This window comes from Bison bison, unplaced genomic scaffold (genome assembly GCF_000754665.1).
Source record: "Bison bison bison isolate TAMUID 2011002044 unplaced genomic scaffold, Bison_UMD1.0 scf7180017864471, whole genome shotgun sequence".
Taxonomy (NCBI): domain Eukaryota; kingdom Metazoa; phylum Chordata; class Mammalia; order Artiodactyla; family Bovidae; genus Bison; species Bison bison.
Genome location: NW_011495032.1, coordinates 5,500,949 through 5,528,621, shown reverse-complemented (window position 1 = coordinate 5,528,621; position 27,673 = coordinate 5,500,949). Strand labels below are relative to the sequence as shown.

Sequence of the window (27,673 nt, the reverse complement as noted above, 5' to 3'; positions counted from 1 at the left end):
CTTTATTGTGGCGTTTCCTCGCTGTGTGTGGGTTTGTACAGGTGGCTTGTCAAGGTTTCTTGGTTAGGGAAGCTTGTGTTGGTGTTCTGGTGGGTGGAGCTGTATTTCTTCTCTCTGGAGTGCAATGAAGTGTCCAGTAATGAGTTATGAGATGTCTATGGTTTTGGGGTGACTTTGGGCAGCCTGTATCTTGGAGCTCAGGGCTGTGTTCCTGTGTTGCTGGAGGATTTGCTTGGTACGTCTTGCCCTGGAAATTGTTGGTTCTTGTGTGGTGCTTGGTTTCAGTGTATGTATGGAGGCGTTTGATGAACTCCTGTCAATTAATGATCCCTGGAGTCAGGAGTTCCCTGGAGTCAGGGCTTGGACTTAAGCCTCCTGCTTTCAGTTATCGGTCTTATTTTTACAGTAGTTTCAAAACTTCTCCTTCTATACAGCACCATTGATAAAACATCTATGTTAAAGATGAGAAGTTTCTCCACCATGAGGGTCACCCAGAGAGGTTCACAGCGTTACATGGAGAAGAGAAGAGGGAGGAGGGAGTTAGAGGTGACCCGGATGAGATGAGGTGGAATCAACAGAGGAGAGAGTGGGCTAGCCAGTAATCACTTCCTTATGTGCACTCCACAACTGGACCGCTCAGAGATGTTCACGGAGTTATAGAGAGAAGAGAAGAAGGAGGAAGGAGACAGAGGTGGCCAGGAGGATAAAAGGGGGAAATGAAAAGGAGGGAGACAGATCCAGCCAGTAATCAGTTCCCTAAGTGTTCTCCACCGTCTGGAACACACAGAAATTCACAGAGTTGGGTAGAGTAGAGAGGGGTTAGGGAGGAGACACAGGCGACCTGGTGGAGAAAAAGGAGAGTCCAAAGGGAGACAGAGCAGTCAAGCCAGTAATCTCGCTCCCTAGTGGAAAATGGGTACTGAAGATTGGGTTCTTAAAGGTACAAAATTGGTAACAAATACATAAAAGCAAAAATTAAAAATCTAGAGTAGAGTTTGGAATTTCAAAAATACAATGTTAAAGAAAAGAAGGAAAAGAAAGAGAGGAAAAACAAACAAAAACAAAGTCGCAAAATTATAAAGAAAATATAGGTACAAAATTGATAACAAATACCAAAAAGCAAAAGTTAAACATCTAGTTTTGAAGACTTGGGTTGCTTTTCTGGGTGCCTGATGTCCTCTGCCGGCATTCAGAAGTTGTTTTGTGGAATTTACTCGGCGTTTAAATGTTCTTTTGATGAATTTGTGGGGGAAAAAGTGTTCTCCCAGTCTTACTCCTCCGCCATCTTAGCTCCTCCCCCAATGCTGGTGCATTTAATGTTTCCCCAGAGGTCTCTTAAACTGTCTTCATTTCTTTTCATTCTTTTTTCCTATATTCTGCTCTGTCAGTGATTTCCACCATTCTGTCCTCCAGGTCATCTATCTGTTCTTCTGTCTCAGTTATTCTGCCATTGATTCCTTCTAGTGTTCATCTCTGTTTATTTGTTCTTTAGTTCTTGTAGGTCTTTGGTAACATTTCTTACATCTTCTCCATTCTGTTTCCAAAATCCTGGATCATCTTTACTATCATTATTCTGAATTCTTTTTCTGAAAGGTTGCTATCTCCATTTAGTTGTTTTTCTGGAGTTCTATTTTGTCCCTTCATCTGGGACATAACTCTCTGCTTTTTCATCCTGATTAACTTTCTGTAATGTGATTTTTGTTCTAGCTGCTATGGGATTGTAGTTCTTCTTGATTCTTCTGTTTGTCCTTTGATGAAGGAGGCTAAGAGGTTTCTGTAAGCTTCTTGATGGGAAGGAGAGGGCAGGAAAAGCTAAGTGTTGCTCTGGTGGGTAGGCCCTTGCTCAGTAAAACTTTAAAACTTTAATTCAACTAACAATCCCTCCCTGTTAGTTGTTTGGCCTGAGGCAACCCAGCCTTGGGGTCTAGAGGCTCTTTTTTTGAAAGTGAAAGTGAAAGTCACTCAGTCTGTCCGACTCTGTGATCCCATGGACGAATTCTTCAGGCCAGAATACTAGAGTGGGTAGCCATTTCCTACTCCAGAGGATCTTCCCAACCCAGGGATTGAACCCAGGTCTCCTGCATTGCAGGTGGATTCTTTACCAGCTGAGTTACGTGGTAGGGTTAGTAGTGAACTCCAAGAGGGTTTATGCCACGGGGGCCTTCCCAGACTGCTGCTGCCAGTGCCCCGTCCCTGTGGTGAGCCCCTGCCTACCCACACCTCCACAGGAGGCTCTCCAACACTAACAAGTAGTTTTGGTTCAGTCTCCTATGGGGTCACTGCTCCTGTCCTCTGGGTCTTGGTGTGTGCAAAATTTTGTTTGTGCCCTCCAAGACTCGAGTCTGTTCCCTGAAGTCTTGTGGAAGTCCTATAATCAAATCCCACTGGCCTTCAAGGTCAGATTCCCTGGGGATTCAGTCCCTTTGTAGGATCCCCAGGCTGGAAGCCTGAAATGGGGTTCAGAAACTTCATAAGAGAGAGTGAGAGCCTCTTTGGTATTATTTTTCTCCAGTCTGTGGGTTGCCCACCCAGTGGGTATGGAATTTGATTTTATTATGATTGTGCCCCTCCTACCATCTTGCTGCAGCTTCTTCTTTGTCTTTGGACACAGGTTATCTTTTTTTGGTGGGTTCCAGTGTTCTCCTCTCAATGGTTGTTCAACAGCTAGTTGTGATTTTGGTGTTCTCGCAAAAGGAGATGAGCGCACATCATTCTACTCTGCCTATCTTGAATCAGAAGTTCCCCTAAAACTGTAATTCTTAATGAAAGTATCTCTGATGAATATTCTTTGTCCTTGTCAGCAAAGAGAAAGATTAAATTAAAGAAACATATAAAGTCATTTTACAGGTGTCCACATTTAACTCACAGGTAAATTTTATGATTTTTTTAAAGAGTTTATTAGAAATGTCAGTATCAGAGATAAAATAATATAGGAGGAAAAAAGAATAATTAAAATGTAATAAAATGTGCTATGTTCATAGCAGCACCATTTACAACAGTTAAGACATGGATGCAATCTAAATGTCCATTGACACATGAATGGATAAAAAAAATATGGCATATATATATATATAATGGAATATTACTCAGCCACAAAAAAGAATAAAAATGCCACTTGCAGCAACATGGATGTACTTGGAGATTATCACTAAGTAAGTCAGAAAGAGAAAGACAAATACCATATATATACTTATATGTTGAATCTAAAATATGACACATGAACTTATCTACAAAACAGAAAGAGAAAAGACCTGTGGTTGTCAAGGTGCAGGGGACCTTGCAGGTGTGGGGAGAGATGGAATGGGAGTTTGGAGTTAGCAGAAGCAAACTATTGTGTGCAGAATGGATAAACAAGGTCCTATTATATAGCACAGGGAACTATATTCACTATCCTGTGATAAACCACAATGGGAAACAATTTTCTAAAAAATGTATATTTATGTATAACAGAATCACTTTGCTGTACAGCAGAATTAACACAGCATTGTAAGTCAATTATACTTCAATAATTTAAAAAAATCCAGTATATGTGATTTATGAAAGCTAACTTCATCACAGAGAAGCCCCCTGCTTAGGGTGTATGCTGATGAAACACAGCTGTTGGCAGCTGCTCTACCTTGTGCCATGGACTGTCCTTCCTGAGTGAACCTTTTCATAATGATGTCTTTCTGTATGTTACGGACGGCATTCAGCATAGTAAGCAAGCGGCGATGAATCAGGACCTGGAATTAGAAAGAATAATGATTTCACATTATTAATCAGTGCTCGCTTTGGCATTCAATTCAGCTCACTTTCCACAACCACAACCAGGAGCTCAGCCCACCTGGGAATTCCCAGGACGTTACACGCTGCCTTAGACAAGGCTGCAGGTGCCAAGGTCCGGGCAGTGCAGACCCACCTGGATACAGAGACCAGGCTGTTACTGGGCCTTGACCCACCCAGTTTATGAGCTTCAGTTTTCTCAAATTTCCAGAGTGGAAAGAGCGACAAGTTCCAGGGTGAATCTGAATAGTGACACTGCTGTTGTGTTATTATCAGAATTGAAGGACAAACTGAGTGGAGGATTCTTTAGAAGCCTGGCAGTGGGTTGGGGCAATGCTGGCTGTACGCTCCCAGGCTTTGCGTCCAGAGCAGATGCTGCTGGAGCTGTGCTCCCTGCACATCGAGTTGGGGGCCTGCTGATGTCACAGACCATGCTCCTTTCCATCTGGGGACAGACTTTGTCATTTATGGAATATTATGACACAGCTACTCTGCGGACAGTCCTGCTCAAGGAACTGCAGACATAGTGTGGAGAAATGGATGCCTTGCCTACACAGAGCTGATGTTCTGTGCATGTGTCTGTATGTATAACAGGATGACAATAGACAGGATAAATACCATAAATAAAATAAAAAAGAGTGAACACATGAGGGCATGACTGAGGGGCTGTGGGTGGGGTGTCTGGCCTCTTGTGAGGGATGTAAGGATGGCCTCTCCAAGGTTAAGTTTGATCTAAGACTTGAACAATGAGGAGACAGTGGCCCTGGAAAGAAAGCTCTAAGCAGAGGAAGTAGCAGGTGCAAAGATCCTGACTCGGAAACAAAGGAAAAAAGCTTAAAGGACAGAGAGAAACCCAGGATGGCCTTGTCATTGTGATAGGAGTTATGCATTTTATTCCAGTTGCAATGGGGGCTTTCAGAGGGTTTCCCTGGGGAGAGGTCCAATCTTGTCCAGGCTTAGGGAGGCCTGGACTGAGGTGGTCCAGGTGAGAGATGACGGGGTGTGGCTGAGCCGAGGAGATGGCTGAGCCAAGGAGATGGCAGAGCCATGAGGCTGGGGACAGGTTTGCATATCTAAGTGACAATACCTTCTGGGAAGTGTGCAGAAAAGACAGAAATGCCACTCAAAGCCAGACACACACTGCTGAGCCAGGTGGGCTGGTCCAGAGCAAGTGGCTGGGTTGGCAGTGGGAGTCCTGCTAGCAAGTAGTGTCTTGTGGCCACCTCTGTCCTCCATGGGCACAGAGCCACCTAGACAAAGCCCTAGCAGGGACACCAGTTACAGGGCCTGGGAGGTCGGGGAGCAGGTCACTGACGCAGTGAGCTCTGCTCTATCCACCAGGACTAGTTTCAGCCCAGGCTGCAAGCACTGCCTGGAAGATACCCACAGTGTAAACATCTTCTACGTGTTGACTCACTTAACTTTTCTGACAGCCCTGAGACAGCTCTCACTGGTGTCCTCAGTGACAGATGAGGAGACAGAGGACACAGATCATGGAACTTTACCAAGACTGAAAAGCTCATGAGAAGTAGCACCAAGCTGGGAATGGAAACTGGTGCAGCCACTGTGGAGAACAGTATGAAAATCCTCAAAAAACTATAAATAGAGGTATCATATGATCCAGCAATCCCACTCCTGGGCAGATATCTGGAGAAAACTCTAATTTGGAAAGACACATGCATCCCTATGTTCACAGCAGCACTATTTACAAGAGCTGAAAAGAAATAACCTAAAAGTCCTCAGAAAGATTAATGGGTAAAGAAGATGTGGTACATATATACAATGGAATACTACTCAGCCATAAAAAAGAGTAAAATAATGTCATTTGCAGCAATACAGATGGATTTAGAGATTATCATATTAAGTGAAGTAAGTCAGACACAGAAAGACAAATATCATATGATACCACTTATATGTAGAATCTGAATTATGACACAAATGAACTTATCTACGAAACAGAAACAGACTCAGACACAGAGAACAGACTGGTAGTTGCCAAGGGGGAGGGGGTTGGGGGACGGGTGATTGGGAGTTTGGGATTAGCAGATGCAAACTATTGTATACAGAATGGATACACAACAAGGTCCTACTGTATAGTATAGGGAACTATATTCAACAGTCTGTCAAAAACCACATGGAAAAGAATATGAGCAAGAATACATATGTATGTGTAACTGAATCACTTTCCTGTACAGCAGAAATCAACATGACATTGTAAATCAATTGTACTTGGACTCCCCAGTGGTGCAGTAGATAAGAATCTACCTGTCAGTGCAGGAGAGATGGGTTTGATCCCTGGTTCAGAAATATTCCACATGCCATGGAGCACCTAAGCCCGTGCACCACAATTACTGAGCCTGTGCTAGAGACCCCACGAGCCACAACTACTGAGCCCCTGTGCTGCAATTGCGAAGCCTGAATACCTGAGAGCCTCTACACTGCAACTACTGAATCCCAGATCTAGAGCCTGTGTTCGACAACAAAAGAAGCCAGCACAATGAGAAGCTCGTGTACTCCAAAAAAGAGTAGCCCCTGCTCACTGCAACTAGAGAAAACCCTCACAAAGCAACAAAAACCCAGCCCAGCCAAAAATAAATTTCAAAAATTAATAATAAATAAATAAGTAAAGTTTGCAAAATAAAAAATTAAAAAAGCTATACTGGAGTAAAGGTGGCACTAGTGGTAAAGAAATCACCTGTCAATGCAGGAGATGTAAGGGAGGTGGGTTTGATCCCTGGGTCAGGAAGATCCCATGGAGAAGGGCATGGCAACCCACTCCAGTATTCTTGCCTGGAGAATCCCACGGACAGAGGAGCTTGGCGGGCTACAGTCCATAGAGTTGAAAAGAGTCAGACATGACTGAAGCAACTAGGCATGCATGCAGAAAAAGAAGTAGCACCAGCAACGGAGGGCAAGCACCCCAGGCCAGAGCCCAAGTCTTAACCACTGCTTCCCTCCTGGAGGGGGATTCTGCTCCCCAGGCAGCCACACCCCAGAGGTCGACAGGCAGCATAAGATGCAAGAGGGCCCCCCAAGATGGCTAAGTGCTGAGGCTTACAGGACAGTTTGTTGGAGGAGGGGTAGGCTGAGCTGCCTGAAGGCCAGCTGTGAACAGAGGGAGGTGAGATGGACTGGCATTCTGAGTGAACAGTGAGGAGGAAGTAGATAAGGAGCTGATGTTTAGGAAGCAGATGAGGTCTAGGATCACACAGAGGATGGGGCAGCTGGGGAGGGGAGTAGATAGCCAGACCAGGGGTCACTCACACCCTTTACTGACCTTAGAGACTAACAGATCTTCATTTGTTCCTGATCACGGGAAATGTGCTGGCTGGAGACGAATGTAAGGGTGAAGAAGCCAGGTGGTGAGAGGACACACCTTGAAAGCAGAGCTGCAGCCTGGATGTCAGAGCCCATATCCCACAAGAACACCCCATGATGCTCTCTAGGAATAACTAACCAGCATCCTATGGTTCTAGAGTTTCCATATGGCCCATTAATGCAACTCCTAGATGGACACACCACAGGAACTGAAGATAAGTCCACAAACTTGTACATAAATGTTTGTGACATCCTATTCCCATCACAATAGCCAAAAACAGGTACAGCTGCAATGTTTCAACCAATAACTAGAAAAAAAGAGTGTGGTATTTCCATATGACTGAACACAATTCATCCTGAAAAAGGAATGAGGTACTGAAACCTGCTGTACCACGGATGAACCTTGAAAAGATGTTAAGTGAGAGAAGCTAGTTACAAAAGGTTGTGTACTATATGATTTTACACATACGAAATGTCCAGAATATGAAAATCCACATAGACAGAAAGTGGACAGTGACTGGAGGGCTAGAGTGACTATTGAGGGGAACAGGGTTTCTTTAGCCAGTGATAAAAATGTCCTAAAATTGGACCTAAATCAAATCCCTTACGATTAACAGTAGAAGTGACAAATAGATTCAAGGGATTAGATCTGATAGAGTGCCTGAAGAACTATGGACAGAGGTTCGTGACATTGTATAGGAAGCAGTGATCAAGACCATCCCCGAGAAAAAGAAATGCAAAAAGGCAAAATGGTTGTCTGAGGAGGCCTTACAAATAGCTATGAAAAGAAGAGAAGAGAAAGGCAAAGGAGAAAAGGAAAGATATACACATTTGAATGCAGAGTTCCAAAGAATAGCAAGGAGAGATAATAAAGCCTTCCTCAGTGATCAATGCAAAGACATAGAGGAAAATAATAGGATGGAAAAGACTAGAGATCTCAAGAAAATTAGAGATACCAAGGGAACTTTTCATGTAAAGATGGGCACAAAAAAAGGAAAGAAATGGTATGGACCTAATAGAAGCAGAAGATAATAAGAAGATGTGGCAAGAATACACGAAAGAACTATACAAAAAAGATCTTCATGACCCAGATAATCAAGATGGTATGATCACTTACTTAGACCCAGACATCCTGGAATGTGAAGTCAAGTGGGCCTTAGGAAACATCACTAGGAACAAAGCTAGTGGAGGTGATGGAATGCCAGTTGAGCTATTTCAAATCCTAAAAAATAATGCTATGAAAGTGCTGCACTCAATCTTCCAGCAAATTTGGAAAACTCAGCAGTGGCTACAGGACTGGAAAAGGTCCATTTTCATTCCAATCCCAAAGAAAGGCCATGTCAAAGAATGCTCAAACTACCGCACAATTGCACTCATCTCACACGCTAGCAAAGTAATGCTCAAAATTCTCCAAGCCAGGCTTCAACAGTATAAGAACCGTGAACTTCCAGATGTTCAAGCTGGTTATAGAAAAGGCAGAGAACCAGAGATCAAACTGCCAACATCTGCTGGATCATCCAAAAAGCAAGAGAGTTCCAGAAAAACACCTACTTCTGCTTTATTGACTATGCCAAAGCCTTTGACTGTGTGGATCACAACAAACTGTGGAAAATTCTTAAAGAGATGGGAACACCAGACCATCTTACCTGCCTCCTGAGAAATCTGTATGCAGGTTAAGAAGCAGCAGTTAGAACTGGACATGGAACAACAGACTGGTTTCAAATCAGGAAAGGAGATACATCAATATACATCAAGGCTGTATATTGTCACCCAGGTTATTTAACTTATATGCAGAGTACATCATGAGAAATGCTGGACAGGATGAATCACAAGCTGGAATCAAGATTGCCAGGAGAAATATCAATAGCTTCAGATATGCAGATGACACCACCTTTATGGCAGAAAGCAAAGAAGAACTAAAGAGCCTCTTGAAAGTGAAAGAAGACAGTGAAAAAGTTGGCTTAAAACTTGACATTCAAAAAAAAAAAAAAAACTTGACATTCAGAAAACTAAGATCATGGCATCCAGCCCATCCCTTAATGGCAAATAGATGGAGAAACAATGGAAACAGTGACAGACTTTATTTTGGGGGGCTCCAAAATCACTGTCGATGGTGACTGCAGCCATGAAATTAAAAGACACTTGCTCCTTGGAAGAAAAGTTATGACCAACCTAGACAGCATATTACAAAGCAGAGGCATTAATTTGCCAACAAAGGTCCATCTAGTCAAAGCTATGGTTTTTCCAGTAGTCATGTATGGCTGTGAGAGTTGGACTATAAAGAAAGCTGAAGGCCAAAGAACTGATGCTTTTGAACTGTGGTTTTGGAGAAGACTCTTGAGAGTCCCTTGGACAGCTAGGAGATCCAACCAGTTCATCCTAAAGGAAATTAGTCCTGATTATTCATTGAAAGGACTGATGCTGAAGCTGAAACTCCAATACTTTGGCCACCTGATGTGAAGAACTGACTGAGAAAAGACCCTGATGCTAGGAAAGATTGAAGGCAGGAGGAGAAGGGGATGGCAGAGGATGAGATGGTTGGATGGCATCACCAACTCAATGGACATGAGTTTGAGTAAACTCCGGGAGTTGGTGATGGACAGTGAAGCCTGCTGTGCTGCAGTCCACAGGGTCGCAAAGAGTCGGACATGACTGAGTGACTGAACTGAACTGAACTGAAAATTGGATAGTGGTGATGGCTGCACCACTCTGTGTGCTAAGTCACTTCAGCTGTGTTCAGCTGTTTATGATCCTATGGACTAGATCCCACCAGGCTCTTCTGTCCATTGGATTTCCCAGGCAAGAATACCAGCATGGATTGCCATTTCCTTCTCCAAGGGATCTTCCTGATCCAGGGATCGAATCTGCATCTCCTGTGGCTCCTGCATTGCAGGCAGATTCTTTATCACTGAACCACTAGGGAAGGTCTCTGTACCACTCTGCACTATACAAAAAACTAGAGAATTGTATACTGTATAGGAGTGAATTTTATGGCATGTGAATTGCATCTCAATAAAGTTGTTATAAAAAAACTCATTGCTCAATTTCCCATTGTTAAACACAGGAAAACTTCAACGTGGTGCTGAGACTTACCTTGCGAGCCGCTTGTTGAAACCGTCTCTGTGCTCGGAATCTGTTGACCCAAGTATTATTAATGAGTGGATCAAAATTAGGATGAAATTCTTGGATTTTCTGTGAACACAAAATATCAGTCCATCTTAGATTTAAATTTTAACTCCATGCATAATTATTTAATAAAAATGTTTCAGAGTTTGATCTCAAATCAAGTTATTTGTTCTTCCATTTAATGAGCATTTATTAAGCACTTTGGTGCACACAGCATTATAGGAACTACTTCTTGGGTTAGGAACCAAAAGCAAGACAAGATTTGGGTTTTAAGAAATGTAGTCTAGTCTCATTTTTCTAGTGACTCAATGTCACATATATATAATGCAGATCTGTTTCTGGCTTTCTCTTTGGTTTCATCTGTATGCCAGCACCACACTGCCTTAATGATCTGACTTTTTCATAGACTTTGTCTCCTTCAGAGGCAGTCCTTTCCCCCAGTTTAGTCATTTTAAGTTAAAAAAATTCTCAAGCCTTTTCTCTTTCCTATGTGTACGTGAGTGCTCAGTCACTCAGTCGTGTCCAACTCTGCAACCCTATGGACTGTAGCCCACTAGGCTCCTCTGTCCATGGGATTTTCCAGGCAAGAATACTTGAGTGGGTTGACATTTACTTCTCCAGGTGATCTTCCTGACCTGGGGATCAAACCCACATCTCCTGCGTCTTCTGCACTGCAGGCGATTCTTTACCGCTGAGCCACCAGGTAAGCTGGTGGCTTACAAGTATACACACACACATATCTACATGATAATACTCATGTTCATGTTGTGTATATATACATATATATGTACTTAAAGAGTTTATAAAATTCCATGAGAAAGTCTATTGAGATATTAACTGGATTGCATTAAATCTATAGATCAATTTAGAAAGAGGTGACATCTTTGCAATGTTTATCCTTTTCCATGAAATGTCTGTAAAAATCTTTCAACTTATTTAGATCTTTGTTGCTGTTCTAGTGTAAAGCTTTGTAATTGTTAGATTTGCTTCTAGGTACTTGCTTGCTATTATAAATTACATGTTTATTAAATTATATGTTAACATTTTCTTTCTTGTATGTGAAAATACATGCATATTGTACAATGATTTTATATACAATTGCCAAGCTCTCTCACAAATTCAGTAAGACGAATTATTCTGGCAATAGATTCTTTTAGATTTTCTATAATCATAGTCAGTTATATCATATGAAATCAAAGATCTTTCTCTCCAATATTTATGACTTTTATTATATCTTTTTCTTATCATGCTTACACTATATAGAATCTCTAACACAATACTGAATAAAGGAGCTTATGCTTCCTTGTACATATAATACTTCTAACTTTCACCAATTGGAAAGACTTTTACTGCAATTTTTTTTTAAAAAGCAATTTATCAGTTTACAAAAGTTTCTGTTTTCCTCATTTGGTGAGTTTTCTTTTTGGAAAATTGTGAATATTACATCAAAAAAGAGAGAGAGAAAGAAAGAAATGTACAGTCTAGATAGGCAAGATCGAACAAACACATGTGGCCCTGGGAAAGAATGAAGTCACATGGAAATCAGTCCCTTGTGATGGGGGATGGGGTGCCTTGGAATGGGGGGGCCAGACTGTGTGGTCCTCACTAGAGCCACACACCATGTGCACATGTGCATAAACATCAGTAACTGGCTGGGAAGGAAAGGGTGCCTGGGGTGTCGAGAGGCCACGAGAGCCTCTGGCGCTGCAGGTTCTTGAACAGAGAAACAATGTGAAGACAGAGTCATTGGAAATGGATCAGCCCCACATTGGCCCGGGCAGTGGGCCACGGAAGAGAAGGCGGATCTGCTGAACAAGCCGAGGCTGAGGTGCGTCGGGGTGTGACGGTGGACCTGGGGGTGGCCTCATGGAAGAGTGACTGGCAAGACTTTGGGGCCAGAGGACATGTGGGGGAGAAGGAAAAAGGTGAAAATAGTTCAGATTTGACAGATCCAGAAGAGAAAAGTGAGAATGATGGAGGTGGGAGAATTGGGATAGACAACAGGTCCCACTGTATAGCACAGGGAACTATATTCAATATCCTCTGATAAAACATAATGGAAAAAGAATACATATATATATATATACACACACACACATATACATACATAACTGAATCACTGTGCTGTACAGCAGAAACTAACACAATCAATTAGAAATCAATTATAAATTGATTTATAAAACCAATTATACTTTTAAATCAATTATACTTCAATAAAATAAAATTTAAAGAATAAACAAAAATTAAAAATTGAGGTTTTTAACCAGAAACTGTCACATGACAGAAGAAACTCTGGCGGGGGCTGCTGTCCCCACTTCGCAGTTGAGGACACTGCGGCACCAAGGCTGAAAGAGCTCCTCCCGGATCCCATATCCGTGGTGGAGCTGGAGCCAGTGCTCTGGCGTCTGACTTCCTGTCTTGTTTGACAAGGGGAGCGAGGGGGCAAGGAACCCACCCAGGGACCCACCCTGAGGATCAGCATGCAGACAGGGGCGTGGACAGCAAAGTGAAGTCACTCAGGCGTGTCGTACTCTTTGCGACCCCATGAACTGTAGCCTACCAGGCTCCTCCATTCATGAGATTTTCCAGGCAAGAGTACTGGAGTGGGTTGCCATTTCCTTCTCTAGGGCATCTTCCCAACCCAGGGATGGAACCTGGGCCTCCAGGATTGCTGGCAGACACTTTACCATCTGAGCCACCAGGGAAGCCCTTGGACAGCAAAGGGGAAAAAAAAACGGAGACCAAGAGGAGAAAGCAGAGTGTGGGAAGGAGGTGCCTGTATAGGGTGCCGATAATCTCAAATTGATGCCTGACTTGTGGACATGTTGAAAAAAAAACACTCTGTGAAAAGGTAAGCAAGTTAAAAATTATTAAAAATTTCTTGGTAAGAGGATTTCTAGAAAATTGCTTATATGCTTAAAAAATAAGCATATAAAGAGCTGCTGACAATTAGAATCCAAATAAAGAAAAGTTACTCACTTCTTTCAAGTCATGTAAAATCCGTTTGGGGTGAACTTCTGTCTTGCGTCGCTGGAATTCCTCATACAAAATAGGATCTCCTCTATCTAGCTGGGGTTTTCAATCATTGAAAATATTAAAATTGAATACAGATGCACACAACTACAACTGTTATTTCTCTTTAAAACGGGTAGAAACACATTAAGCAATTGGTCTAATCCATCCATGATGTTCCCTCTGGGAGTGGTGGTTAAAATGATCATTGCAAGTACGCCTACTGTTTAAATATGGAAAGTTTTATTAGAAGCACAAACCCAACACCTTCTTATTAAAATTAGAGTGTGTGTGTGTGTGTGTGCATGCACGCGCACACTCGGTCGTGTCTGACTCTTTGAGACCCCATGGGCTGTAGCCCGCCAGGCTCCTTTCTCCATGGAATTTTCCAGGCAAGAATACTGGAGTGAGTTGCTGTTTCCTCCTCCAGGGGATCTTTACGATAGTCTCTGGAAATTATTTGAAGCATTTAAAATTCACAGAGAGGATTCTAGGAAACTGTGTCACCATGGGGGTGTAGAGATTTCATTTAAAAGAAATTTAACGTCCCAGTAAAGTTTTAAGCTCCTTAGAGCTAATTAACCAAGTATCAGGTTTAACACAGGCATGTGATCTCTCCCCTTTTCCTGGCTGGTGGAGGTTGGGGGTCTGTCTCGTCCCTGGATTAAGAGACCCCCCCTTAATCCCCCTTCCCCCAGATCACCCCCCTTCCCCTATTACTTGTGTCCTCCTGGCCCCTGAGTAATCTCCCTTGTTCCAAACTGGGCACTTCCAGGTTGTTCCCGGGAAGGCTGGCTTGGCTTGGTCAGTGTCTATACATACCTGCCTCCACAGTAAAAAGGACCATACACACTGCAAAAATGTGTTAGCTTTTGCTTCTCTGTGGGTTTTATTATTTGTTAATTAACTTCTAAAATTAGCTTGGTTCTCAGCTACACTGTCCACAGTCATTTTTAAGACTAAACTGATTGGCATACACACACTACTATATTTAAAATGGATAACCAACATGGACCTACTGTATAGATCAGGGAATTCTGCTCAATATTCTATAATAGCTTAAATGGGAAAAGTATTTGATAAAAATAGATATACATATATGTATAACTGAATGCAGATGATACCACTCTAATAGCAGAAAGTGAAGAGGAACTAAAGAGCCTTTTGATGAAGGTGAAAGAGGAGAGTGAAAAAGCTGGCTTAAAACTCAACACTGAAAAAATGAAAATCATGGCATCTGGTCCCACCACTTCATGGCAAATAGAGGAGGAAAAAGTGGAAACAGTGACAGACTTTATTTTCTTGGGCTCCAAAATCACTGTGGATGGTGACTGCAGTCATGAAATTAAAAGATGCTTGCTCCTTGGAAGAAAAGCTATTACAAACCTAGACAGCATATTAAAAACCAGAGACATTATTTTGCTGACAAAGGTCCATACAGTCAAAGCTATGGTTTTTCCAGAAGTCATGTACAAATGTGAGAGTTGGACCATTAAGAAGGCTGAGCACTAAAGAATTGATGCTTTTGAACTGTGGTGCCGGAGAAGACTCTTAAGAGTACTTTAAGACTTCAAGGAGACCAAACCAGTCAATCGCAAAGGAAATCAACCCTGAATATTCATTGGAAAGACTGCTGCTGAAGCTCAAATACTTTGGACACCTGATGTGAAGAGCTGACTCACTGGAAAAGATTCTGATGCTGGGAAAGACTGAGGGCAGGAGGAGAAGGCGGCAGCAGAGAACATGATGATTGGATGGCATCACTGATTCAATGGACATGAATTTGAGCAAACTCTAGGAGCTAGCGAAGGACAAGGGAGTCTGGCATGCTGCAGTCTATGGAGTCCGAAAGAGTTGGACACAACTTAGTGGCTGAACAATAACTTAGCAACTGAACAACAATGATAACTGAATCTCTGTGTCACACACCTGAAACTAACACATTGTTAACCAACTATGTTGTTGTTTACTCAATAAGTTATGTTTGACTCTTTTGCAACCCCAATGGACTACAGCCTGCCAAGCTCTTCTGTCCATGGAATTTCCCAGGCAAGAATACTGGAGTGGGTTGCCATTTCCTTTTCCAGAGGATTTTCCTGACCCAAGGAGGGAAACTGCATCTCCTGAATTGGCAGGGAGATTCTTTACCACTGAGCCACCAGAGAAGCACTATTCCAATATAAAATAAAAATTAAAAATTAATAAATAAAGATTGAACTTCAAGAAATCTATTCCAACCATCACATTAACACCTTATTTGGAAATAAGAGGACCTACTGTATGGCACAGGGAGCTACACTGTATTTTGAGCTATAGAGTATTTTGTCATAACGTATAAGGGAAAAGAATCTCAAAAAGAATATATATACATATATGTGTGTGTGTATAACTGAATCACTGTACTGTATACTTGAAACTAATATGAGCCTTACAAATAGCTGAGAAAAGAAGAGAAGTGAAGGCAAAGGAGAAAAGGAAAGATATATCCATCTGAATGCAGCGTTCCAAAGAATAGTAAGGAGAGATAAGAAAGCTTTCTGAAGTGAACAATGCAAAGAAATAGAGGAAAACAACAGAATAAGAAAGACGAGATCTCTTTAAGAAAATTAGAGATACCAAGGGAATACTTCATGCTAGGATGGGCACAATAAAGGACAGAAACATATGGACCTAACCAAAGCAAAAGATATTAAGAAGAGGTGGCAAGAATACACAGAAGAACTGTACAAAAAAGGTCTTAATGACCTGGATAACCAGGATGGTGTGGTCACTCATCTAGAAGCAGATATCCTGAAACCTGGAGTAAGAAGTCAAGTGGGCCTTAGGAACCATTACTACAGACAAAGCTAGTGAAGGTGATGGAATTTCAGCTGAGCTATTTCAAATCCTAAAAGATGATGCTGTTAAAGTGCTGTACTCAATATACCAGCAAATTTGGAAAACTCAGCAGTGGCCACAGGACTAAGGCCACTCAGTGTTGATTCTCAATCCAATCCCAAAGAAGGGAAATGCCAAAGAATGTTCAAACTAGTGCACAACTGCACTCATTTCACATGCTAGTGAGGCTTCAACAATATGGGAACCGAAAACTTCCAGATGTACAAGCTGGATTTAGAAAAGGCAGAAGAGCCAGAGATCAAATTGCCACCATCCACTGGATCACAGAAAAAGCAAGAGAATTCCAGAAAAACATCTACTTCTGCTTCATTGACTATGCTAAAGCCTTTGACTGTGTGGATCACAAAACTGAAAAATTCTTAAAAAGATGGGAATACCAGAACACCTTAGCTGCCTCTTGAGAAACCTCTATGCAGGTCAAGAAGCAACAGTTAGAACCAGATGTGAAACAAGGGACTGGTTCAAAATTGGGAAGGCAGTACGTCAAGGCTGTATATTGTCACCCTGTTTATTTAACTTATATGCAGAGTACATCATGCGAAATGCCAGGCTGGATGAAGCACAAGCTGGAATTAAGACTGCAGGTAGAAATATCAATAATCTCAAATATGCAGATAACACTACCCTAATGCAAGAAAGCAAAGAGGAGCCTTTTGATGAAGCTGAAAGAGGAGAGTGAGAAAGCTGGCTTAGAACTCAACATTCAGAAAACAAAGATCATGGCATCCAGTCCTATCACTTCATGGCAAATAGATGGGGAAAAAATGGAAACAGTGACAGACTTTATTTTCTTGGGTTCCAAAATCACTGTGGACAATGAAATTAAAAGATGCTTGCTCCTTGGAAGGAAAGCTATACAAACCTAGACAGTGTATTAAAAAGCAGAATCATCACTTGGCCAAAAAGGTTTGTATACTCAAAGGTATAGTTTTTCCAGTAGTCATGTACAAACGTGAGAGTTGGCCCATAAAGGCTGAGTGCTTAAGAATGAATGTTTTTGAACTGTGGGGTTGGAGAATACTCTTGACAGTCCCTTGGACAGCAAGGAGATAAAGCCAGTTAATCTTAAAGGAAATCAATCCTGCATACTCCACTGGAGTATGCATATCCCACTGGAAGGACTAATGCTGAAGCTGAAGCGCCAACACTTTGGCCACCAGATGTGAAGAGCTGACTCATTAGAAAAGACCCTGATGCTGGGAAAGACTGAAGGCAGGAGGAGAAGGGGTGACAGAGAATGAGATGGTTGGATGGCATCACCAATTCAATGGACATCAGCTTGAGCAAACTCTGGGAGACAGTGAAGGATAGGGAAGCCTGCTGGCATGCTGCAGTCCATGGGGTCACAAAGAATCAGACGCGACTGAGTGACTGAACCTCAACAAAATCAACTATACTTCAGTAAAATAAACAAAACAAAACAGAAATGAGAGACATCTATGGTTGTCAGCATTTGAACTCATATAAGTTCAGCGCTTATATGAACACAGCTGATCTCAAACACATGTGGAGTTTGAGACTGTGGATCTCAGGTTCAAAACACAGATTTTGTAGGGAGAGACCTAACTCTCCTCAACCACAAGTCAAATAAAATAGGCAATTTTAAAAAGGGATTGGCAAAGGTGTTGTTAGAAGAAAGAGAGAGACTCCTTGTATCTTTATTCAGACTCTACTTATTTATAATGAACATCTCAGAAGTGAACATTACTGACCATCTCCCTTGAGCAAGAAGTCGCCACCCTTGAGTGTCTGTGCCATTGGGCTCTCATGCCCACTCAATCTGAATCCTTCATCCCTCTTGCTTTGCTCAGCTTCCTGCTGTTGGTCTGGGCCTCCAGCTTTAGTTTGGACCTGGCTCTGGTGTGGCTCCTGGCTGCTGTCTCTGTGTCTCTTATCTCCATGCACTGTAGATCATGCCCAGCATTCCAGCCCAAATTGGAGCCATTCCCTGACTCTGAATTGGATGCCTGTTTCTTATTTACTACTTTTCAAAACCATACTGTGTCTCCTAGGAAGCTTTCTAGTTAGATGAGTCCTCTCTCGCTGTCCCTTGAATCACTACACTACTTAGAGGATGTTTCCAGTGACAGGTATGGCCAGCGTCAATTCACTGCTAACGGTGGGCATGTTATCAGCCTCCCCTTCCAACTTAACTGTAAGATTTTTTTTTCCTTCGGCTGTGACATCTTGCATATAGCAGGAATTAAAAATATTTGGTGAAATAAATGATATCAGATTAGCAGTGATTCTGACCTTGTATTTGTTGTTTACTCTTTGCCGCTCCTCATAAATGTCTTTTTTAAATTTAAAGGACATATGATCCTTACCGAGGTGCACCTGCCTGGGGAGAAAAAAAACCAAAAACAATTTCCAGAACCCATCAGAATACCACAATCGATTTCAGGATGGAGGGTCTCAGCTGAACTGCAGAGCTGATGCAGGAGAGCACACCAAAGAAGAGAGAAGTTGCAGATGCCAGCAACACAAGTAGAGTGAACAACATGCTCCCCACAGGGAAGCTTGTCTTCCAGTGACACATGCTAAAATATTTATGAATAAAGAGACCTGGACACTCAATCTTATTCATCATTCACTTCAGTTCAGTTGCTCAGTCGTGTCCAACTCTTTGCTACTCCATGAATCACAGCACGCCAGGCCTCCCTGTCCGTCACCAACTCCCGGAGCCTACCCAAACTCACGTCCATCGAGTTGGTGATGCTATCCAGCCATCTCATCCTCTGTTGTCCCCTTCCCCTCCTGCCCCCAATCCTTCCCAGTATCAGGGTATTTTCCAATGAGTCAACTCTTCGCATGAGGTGGCCAAAGTATTGGAGTTTCAGCTTCAGCATCAGTCCTTCCAATGAACACCCAGGACTGGTCTCCTTTAGGATGGACTGGTTGGACCTCCTTGCAGTCCAACGGACTCTCAAGAGTCTTCTCCAACACCACACTTCAAAAGCATCAATTCTTCGGCGCTCAGCTTTCTTCACAGTCCAACTCTCACATCCACACATGATCACTGGAAAATCCAGAGCCTTGACTAGATGGACCTTTGTTGGCAAAGTAATGTCTCTGCTTTTGAATATGCTATCTAGGTTGGTCATAACTTTCCTCCTAAGGAGTAAGGGTCAAAATGCAAATCAGAGCCACAGTGATGGACTACATCATACCTACTTGGATGGCTACGATCGTTGACAAAGATGATGATAGCAATCATAACAAAGGAAAATAACAGGAGTTGCCAAGGATGTGGAGAAACTGGAATGTAAAATGGTGTAGTCATGTAGAACACAGACTGGCTGTTCTCAAAAAGTTATAGGTGAATTATTTTGAGACCCAATAATTCCTCTCCTATGTATACACCCAAGAGCACTGAAAAGGTAAGTTCACACAAAAACTTGTATACAAATGTTCACAGCAGCATTATTTCAAATAGCCCCAAACTGGAAACCTCCCAAATGTCCACCAACTGATGAATAAACACAGTGTAGAATGTTGATAAAACAAACCCTTATTCCCCATAAAAATAAATGAAGTACTGACAGATGCTGTGACATGGATGAAGTTTGAAAACATGTTTAGTGAACAAAGTGAAAGTGTTAGTGGCTCAGTCGTGTCCAACTCTTTGTGACCCTTTGGACTATAGCTTGCCAGGCTCCTCTGTCCATGCAATTCTCCAGGAAAGAATACTGGAGTGGGTAGCCATTCTTTCCTCCAGGGAATCTTTCCAACCGAGGTCTTGAATCTGGGTTTCCTGCATTACAGGCAGATTCTTTACTGTTTAAGCCACCAGGGAAGCCCAGTGAAGAAAACAGTTACTAAAGGTCACATATTATATGACTACATTCATATGAAATGTCCAGAAGGGGCAATACCAGAGACAAACAGTGGTTGAGTGGTTGCCAGGGGTAGGGGAAACAGGAGGATGGGGGGATGACTGCTTCATGCTTACAGGATTCTTTTTGGCAGGGATGTAAAAGGTCTGGAACTAAGTACTGATGGTTGTACAACACTGTGAACATACTAAGAACTTCTGGGGTTGTACACATTAAAATGACGAAAATGGTTCATTTCATGTGATGTGAATTTCATCCCACTTTAAAAAAAACTCTGGGGGACTTCCCTGGTGTTACAGTGGATAGTAGTCCACTTGCCAATATGGGGACACGAGTTCAATCCCTGGTCTGGGAGGATTCCACATGCTGTGGAGCAACAAAGCTCGTGCGCCACAACTACTGAGCCAGCACTCTAGAGCCCATGAACCACAACTACTGAGCCCACGCACCTAGAGCCTGTGCTCCGCAGCAAGGGAAGCCACTGCGGTGAGAAGCCAGTGCATCACAACTAGAGAGCGGTCCCTGCTCCTCACAACTAGAGAAAGCCCACATGTAGCAATGACCCCCCAAAAAATTAATTAAAAAAAACAATTAATTAAAGAAAAACAACCTCTCATATGTAATGTACCCATTGTGGAGTCTGACACACATTCAGAGTATATAGTAGTGGAATTCCCTGGTGGTCCAGTGGTTAGGTCCTGGCACTTTCACTGCCAAGGGCCCAAGTTCAATCCCTGGTCAGGGAAATAAGCTCTCACAGGCTGAGTGCCAAAAAAAAAGTATATAGTAAAAGTTCTGGAGAACTGTTTTAAAGGAGACTAAAGAGATAAAAAAACTAAATACAAACCATATGATCTTTGATTGGACCTTGGGTTCCCCTTTTCAAAAACCGAAACATCCCTGGAATAGAAGCGCTATGGGGACAACTGGGCAAATGTGCACACAGGCTGATGATTTAATGTGGTATCAATGTTAAGCTCTTAGAAGTAGTTATGGTGACGCTGGAGAATGGCCTTGTTCTTAGGAGCTAAAGCCTTTAGAGGCGAGGCCTCATGGTTACCAGTACCTGCACTCACTTCCAAACGGCTCAGGGAGATGAAAGGAGTGTGTGTTGAGTGTGCATTTGCGCTTATGTGCGAGGCACAGTGCTAACAACTGATGACCATACATCAGTGTGTGTGGGTCTCACTGGATGGTTTAAAATCTTTCAACAAAATGTTGGGAGAAAATATTAAGTGAATAATACATGATCAAAATTGAATTTAGGATATGATTGCAAGCCTGTTACAAAGCAGCACAGAAGGAAGGAAAAACACCATGGTTAATAGTGGTCACTGCATTATAGTGATTCTTTTTCCTTTTCTACACTTAAAAACCGTTTTCAAGTTTTTTACAATGATAATGTGCCCTTTTATTTTTTTACAATAGGGAAAGAGTTTTTTCTCAAATGGTCCTGGGTAACCTGGCATACTCTCCATTCAAGTGAGGCCAGACCCTGAGGACAGACTCACAGGGTTCTGTGAATTCATAAAAGGGGTTGTTTCTCATGAGAGGTGGCAGGCTGTGAACACCTGGGCTGGCCCCAGAGCACGCAGTGAGTTCTCTGTCTGGGCAGTGAGGAAGCAGGGCCGTGACAGGGTGGCCACCTAACCAAACTTTCCAGGAGTCTCTTTTTGAACTCAGTTTTTGAGTTTCCACAGTTACTTCAGCTGAGTCTGTACATGTAGATATGTCTTGCGTGGTCTGGTAGAGACCTGCATCACTAGGAGCCTCTCCCACCCAACCTGCACTGCCAGGCTCCCCAGATGGCCCCTGGAGCTCAGAGCCCAGGGCACAGGGGGCTTGGGTGGGGTGAGAGAAAGTCGGGCAAGATTCAGGGTCCCCAAGTCACCCCAGGGAGGGGGTGTCCTGGCGTGAGGGAGTGCACTTTGGTTCTGTGCTGGTCACACTTAGGAAAGAGCATGGTGTTGTCACATTGATTTACTCCTGATAGAAACTTCACTCTGAAACAAAGTCCATTAAAGGGGAGAAAATAATCAAATGTTTCAAAGGGCATAAAAAGTTATTACATTCATTAATTCATTGTGTCTCATGGATAAAAAGCTAAAACACCATCACTCGATGCAAATAATCGTGGGACACTTACCACTTCAGGTGATTTTCAATCTCTTCACAAGTGTCCTGTCTGACTTTCTGTTCAAAGAGTGCTTCTTTCATTTGTCTTGTTTTTGAAATCTCAGTGCCTTGGTCCAAAACTGAGGGCAGGAGCAAACAATGATTACACCAGTAATCAAATCAGAATCACTGGCCAGGAGAAAAACATTTCTAACGGCAAAATGTAACAGGGCTCTAACTGAGTTTTGTTGCTGCTGCTCATAAGCAGTAAATATGAGAAGCAATAACTCCTTTAGATTCTGCCCAGAGCTGATTTGGAGAAGGCACTGGCACCCCACTCCAGTACTCTTGCCTGGGAAATCCCATGGATGGAGCCTGGTGGGCTGCAGTCCATGGGGTCGCTAAGAGCCGGATATGACTGAGCGACTTCACTTTCACTTTTCACTTTCATGCATTGGAGAAGGAAATGGCAACCCACTCCAGTGTTCTTGTCTGGAGAATTCCAGGGGCGGGGGAGCCTGTTGGGCTGCCGTCTATGGGGTCGCGCAGAGTCGGACACGATTGAAGCGACTTAGCAGCAGTAGCAGCAGAGCTGATTTATGGTGGATTCATTGCTTACCTTCTCTCAATTCTTTAATCTTTAATTTTCCTGGTTCTTGGTTTAAAACAGTTGCCACAGCAAATGGATTCAATAAATCTACTGGAAATCTCAAGTTGTGATATTCGATTTCCTGAGATCAAATCAGGAGAGAAAAGTCATTATTTGGCCTTTCTGTTGTTCTTTCTGTTGTGATAACCATAATGCCCGCTTTACCTTAATCTTTGGAGGCCTTGCTTTTGCTGGCAATTGGGGAAAAGGTACACGTGTCATTGCCTTTTCTGGAGGAACAACTACTTTTTTAGAAAGAGTATTTACTCTTTCAAATTCTTCCAACCTAGAGTTGAAAACAGATATTAAATTAGTATGTAATGCAACAACTCAAGGCTCTGAATTTTAGTTCTTTCCAGTAATATCATGACTTATAGTCCATTAAATACTATATCTAAACTATGATATTTTTAGCTGTCATGTATAGATGTGAGAGTTGGACCATAAAGAAGGCTGATCACCAAAAGAATTGATGCTTTCAATCTGTGGTGTTGGAGAAGACTCTTGAGAGTCCTTTGGACAGCAAGGAGATCAAACCAGTCAATCCTAAAGGAAATAAACCCTGAATATTCATTGGAAGGACTGATGCTGAAGTTGAAGCCCCAATGCTTTGGACACACCTGATGTGAAGAGCCAATTCATTGGAAAAGACCCTGATGCTGGGAAAGATGAAGATTTCAAGGGAAGGGGGCATCAGAGGATGAGATGGTTAGATAGCATCACTGATTCAATAGACATGAATTTGAGCAAACTCTGGGAGATAGTGGAGGAGAGAGGAACCTGGCTTGCTGTAGTTCATAGGGTCACACAGAGTTGGAGACAACTTAGCGACTGAAAAATGACAACAAAACTCAAAATCAACTTGGGTGCTAAAACAGTGGTTTATGAAAATAAACACAAGGTCAGGATGCCAGAGCATAGTCATAAATAAACAGTGGGGCAATGGCTATTGTCCTTACATTCTCAAAGAACATAGTAAGTAGAAAATAGGACATGCTGAAAAATGCTCCTGGCATCCAGCATAATTCATTCCTAAGCTATTGGTTTTCCATGGCTAAATTTATTTACCACACTTAACTTTTACATTGATTTATGTGTAAAAGAATAATTATGTCTACTGTTTGTACCAAAATGTTTTTAAAAAGTGATTCATAATATTGTAAAAATGACTATACTATGCAAAGCAATCTACAGATTCAGTACAATCCCTATCAAATTACCAATGGCATTTTTCACAGAACTAAAACAAAAAATTTCACAGTTTGTATGGAAACACAAAAGATCCTAAATAGCCAAAGCAATATTAAGAAAGAAAAATGGAGTTGGAGGAATTAAACTCCCTGACTTCAGACTATACTACAAAGCTACAGTCATCGAAACAGTATGCTACTGACATTAAAACAGAACTACAGAACAATAGAATAAGATAGAAAGCCCAGAGATAAACCCACACACCTATAAGCACCTTATCTTTGACAAAGAAGGCAAGAATATACAATAGAGAACAGACAGGCTCTTCAATAAGTGGTGCTGGGAAAAACTGGACAGCTACATGTAAAAGAATGAAGTTAGAACACTTCCTAAGACCATATACAAAAATAAACTCAAAATGGATGAAAGCCAGCAACTATAAAATGCTTAGAGGAAAATATAGGCAGAACATTCTTTGACATATATCACAGCAAGATCCTCTTTGACCCACCTCCTAGAGTAATGGAAATAAAAAGAAAAAGAAACAAATGAGACCTAATTAAACTTACAAGTTTTTGCACAGCAAAGGAAACTACAAACAAGATGAAAAGACTACACTCACAATGGGAGAAAATAATTGCAATAATAAAGAATTAGTCTCCAAAATACACAACCTGTTGCAGCTCATGCAACTCTCTCTCTATCGAAAAAGGGGCAGAAGACTTAAACAGACTTTGCTCCAAAGAAGACATACAGATGGCCAATAAACACATGAAAAAAATGCTCAACATCACTCATTATTAGAGAAATGTGAATCAGAACTACAGTGAGGTATTATCTCACACTAGTCAGAATGGCCATCATCAAAAAATCGACAAACAATTAACGCTAGAGAGGGTGTGGAGAAAAGGGATCCCTCTTGCACTGTTGGTAGGGATATAAATTGATACAGCCACTTTGAAGAACAGTATGGAGATTCCTTAAAAAAAAAGCTAGAAATAAATCTACCACATGACCCAGCAATCCCACTACTGGGCATATACCCTGAGAAAACCATAATTCAAAAAATACATGTACCCCAATATTCATTGTAGCACTATTTACAATAGCCAGGACATGGCAGCAATCTAGATGTCCATCAACAGATGAATGGATAAATAAGTTGTGGTAATATATACAATGGAATATTACTCAGCCATAAAAAGGAGCAAATTTGAGTCAGTTTTAGGGAGGTGGATACAGAGTGAAGTAAGTAAGGAAGAGAAAAACAAATATTGAATATTAACACATATATATGAAACCTAGAAAAGTGGTACTGATAAACCTATTTGCAGGGCAGGAATAGAGATGTAGATATAGAGAAGAGACTTGTGGCTACAGTGGGCAAAGGAGAGGGTGGGATGAATTGAGAGAGTAGCACTGAAACATATTCATTACCATATGTAAAATAGATACCATATGTAAAATAGTGTGAAGTTGCTGTATAACACAGGGAGCTCAACACTGCTCTGTGACAACCTAGAGGGTTGGGATGGGATGTGGGCATGGCAGGGAGGTTCAAGAGGGACAGGACATATGTATACTTATGGTTGATTCATGCTGTTGTATAGCAGAAAGCAACACAGCATTGTAAAGCAATTATCCTCCAATTAAAGTGATTCAGGCTAATGTTTGAGATCTTTTCTATAAATTAAAACTACTTGGAACATGGATAGGTATAGACAGGGCTGCTTCCATGTCTGCAGAAGCTGTTTATTTGTCATGAGGGGTAGTAGAACCATGCTATGTTCATAAATGCCGCCCATGAAAGCATTTCCTCAAGCACAAGTTTTGTGGGATGACACCTGACGGTGACACTTCAGAGAAGATGAGAAATTGCTGCCGTTTAGGCATTCTGACACTCCATTTGCTTTGGTTGAGCACCTACTGATCCAGCTGCCCTGCATAACACAGGTTATAGGCCTGCAGTCCCAGATTCAGTAAGGCCAGTGTGAGAGTCCTGAAAGGTCCCAGGCATGGGAGAACCTGTCCCTGGGTGGGAGGGATGCATACTGATGGACACACTGTGAGGTGCAAGGATGAGATGCTTGGTGAGGGATGAGCTGTGGCCTGGTGTTCACATCTCAACAGAGCAGAGCTCTGACACCACCTCTGCCATAAACATTTGGGAAACAACCCAGAATATTTGAGGATATTAAAAAAAACCAGTCTCCTTGAGATGGAACCTTATACACTGTTAATGGGAATGTAAGTTGGTGCAGTTATTATGGAGAACAGCATGGAGGTTCCTTAAAAAACTAAAACTAGAGCTACCATATGATCCTGCAATCCCCTTCCTGGGCATGTATCCAGACAAAACCGTAATTCTAAAAGATACATGCACCCCTATGTTCATAGCAACACATTTACAATAACCAGGACAATAGCCAGAAACAACCTAAATGTCCATCAACATATGAATGAACAAAGAAGATGTGGTACATATATACAATGGAATACTATTCAGCCACAAAATGAACAAAATAATGCCCAAAAACATGCATGGACCTAGAGATTACCGTACTAAGTGAAGTAAGTCAGAAAGAGAAAGACAAATACCATAAGATATCACTTATATATATGGAATCTAAAATATGACACAAATAAACTTATCTACAAAATAGACTCACAGGCAAAGAGAACAGACTTCTGGTTGCCAAGGAGGAGAAGGATGGGGGAGGGAAGTATTAGGAGTTTTGGATTCACAGATGCAAATTATTATATACAGGATGGGTGAACAACAAGGTCCTACTGTAGAGCACAGGGAACTGTATTCAACATCCTGTGATAAACCATATGGAAAAGAATATGAATAAGAATATATATATATGTATGTATATGTATATATGCATATAACAGTCACATTGCTGAACAGCAGAAATTAACACAACGGTCTTAAGTCAATTACATTTCAATCAGAAAAAAAGAAAACAGTCTCTTTAAGAAGTCTAACTACTAGTGTTCGTAGTGATGCTTTCTAAGGCCCACTTGACTTCGCATTCCAGGATGTCTGGCTCTAGGTGACTGATCACACCATCGTGGTTATCTTGGTAGTGAAGATCTTTTTTGTACAGTTCTTCTGAGTATTCTTGCCACCTCTTAATATCTTCTGCTTCTGTTAGGTCCATACCATTTCTGTCCTTTATCGAGCCCATCTTTGCATGAAATGTTTCCTTGGTATCTCTAATTTTCTTGAAGAGATCTCTAGTCTTTCCCATTCTGTTGTTTTCCTCTATGTCTTTGCATTGATCGCTGAGGAAGACTTTCTTGTCTCTTCTTGCTATTCTTTGGAACTCTGCACTCAGATGCTTATATCTTTCTTTTTCTCCTTTGCTTTTCATTTCTCTTCTTTTCACAGCTATTTATAATTCCTCCCCAGATAGCTAGTGGAGGTGATGGAATTCCAGTTGAGCTATTTCAAATCCTGGAAGATGATGCTGTGAAAGTGCTGCACTCAATATGCCAGCAAATTTGGAAAACTCAGCAGTGGCCACAGGACTGGAAAAGGTCAGTTTTCATTCCAATCCCAAAGAAAGGCAATGCCAAAGAATGCTCAAACTACCGCACAATTGCGCTCATCTCACACGCTAGTAAAGTAATGCTCAAAATTCTCCAAGCCAGGCTTCAGCAATACGTCAGCTATGAACTTCCTGATGTTCAAGCTGGTTTTAGAAAAGGCAGAGGAACCAGAGATTAAATTGCCAACATCCGCTGAATCATTGAAAAA

At 41.9% G+C, this 27,673-nt stretch overlaps 1 protein-coding gene and 1 non-coding gene across 3 annotated transcripts in view; one reads left to right on the top strand and one right to left on the bottom strand.

The window, feature by feature from the left end:
- Positions 1-27,673, bottom strand: part of CFAP221 (cilia and flagella associated protein 221) — a 138,535-nt gene that overhangs the window by 48,548 nt on the left and 62,314 nt on the right. For both annotated transcript variants that reach the window (XM_010860794.1, XM_010860795.1), the window contains exons 9-15: positions 22,882-23,002; positions 22,687-22,798; positions 22,099-22,207; positions 18,370-18,457; positions 13,186-13,275; positions 10,174-10,272; positions 3,617-3,722 (exon numbers count right to left, since the gene is read on the bottom strand). In XM_010860794.1, the coding sequence (XP_010859096.1) occupies positions 3,617-3,722; positions 10,174-10,272; positions 13,186-13,275; positions 18,370-18,457; positions 22,099-22,207; positions 22,687-22,798; positions 22,882-23,002 (725 nt within the window). The remainder of the gene's footprint in view (positions 1-3,616; positions 3,723-10,173; positions 10,273-13,185; positions 13,276-18,369; positions 18,458-22,098; positions 22,208-22,686; positions 22,799-22,881; positions 23,003-27,673) is intronic.
- On the top strand, positions 20,626-20,698 carry TRNAE-UUC. The gene has a single exon. It is a non-coding gene; the product is annotated as a tRNA-Glu (tRNA).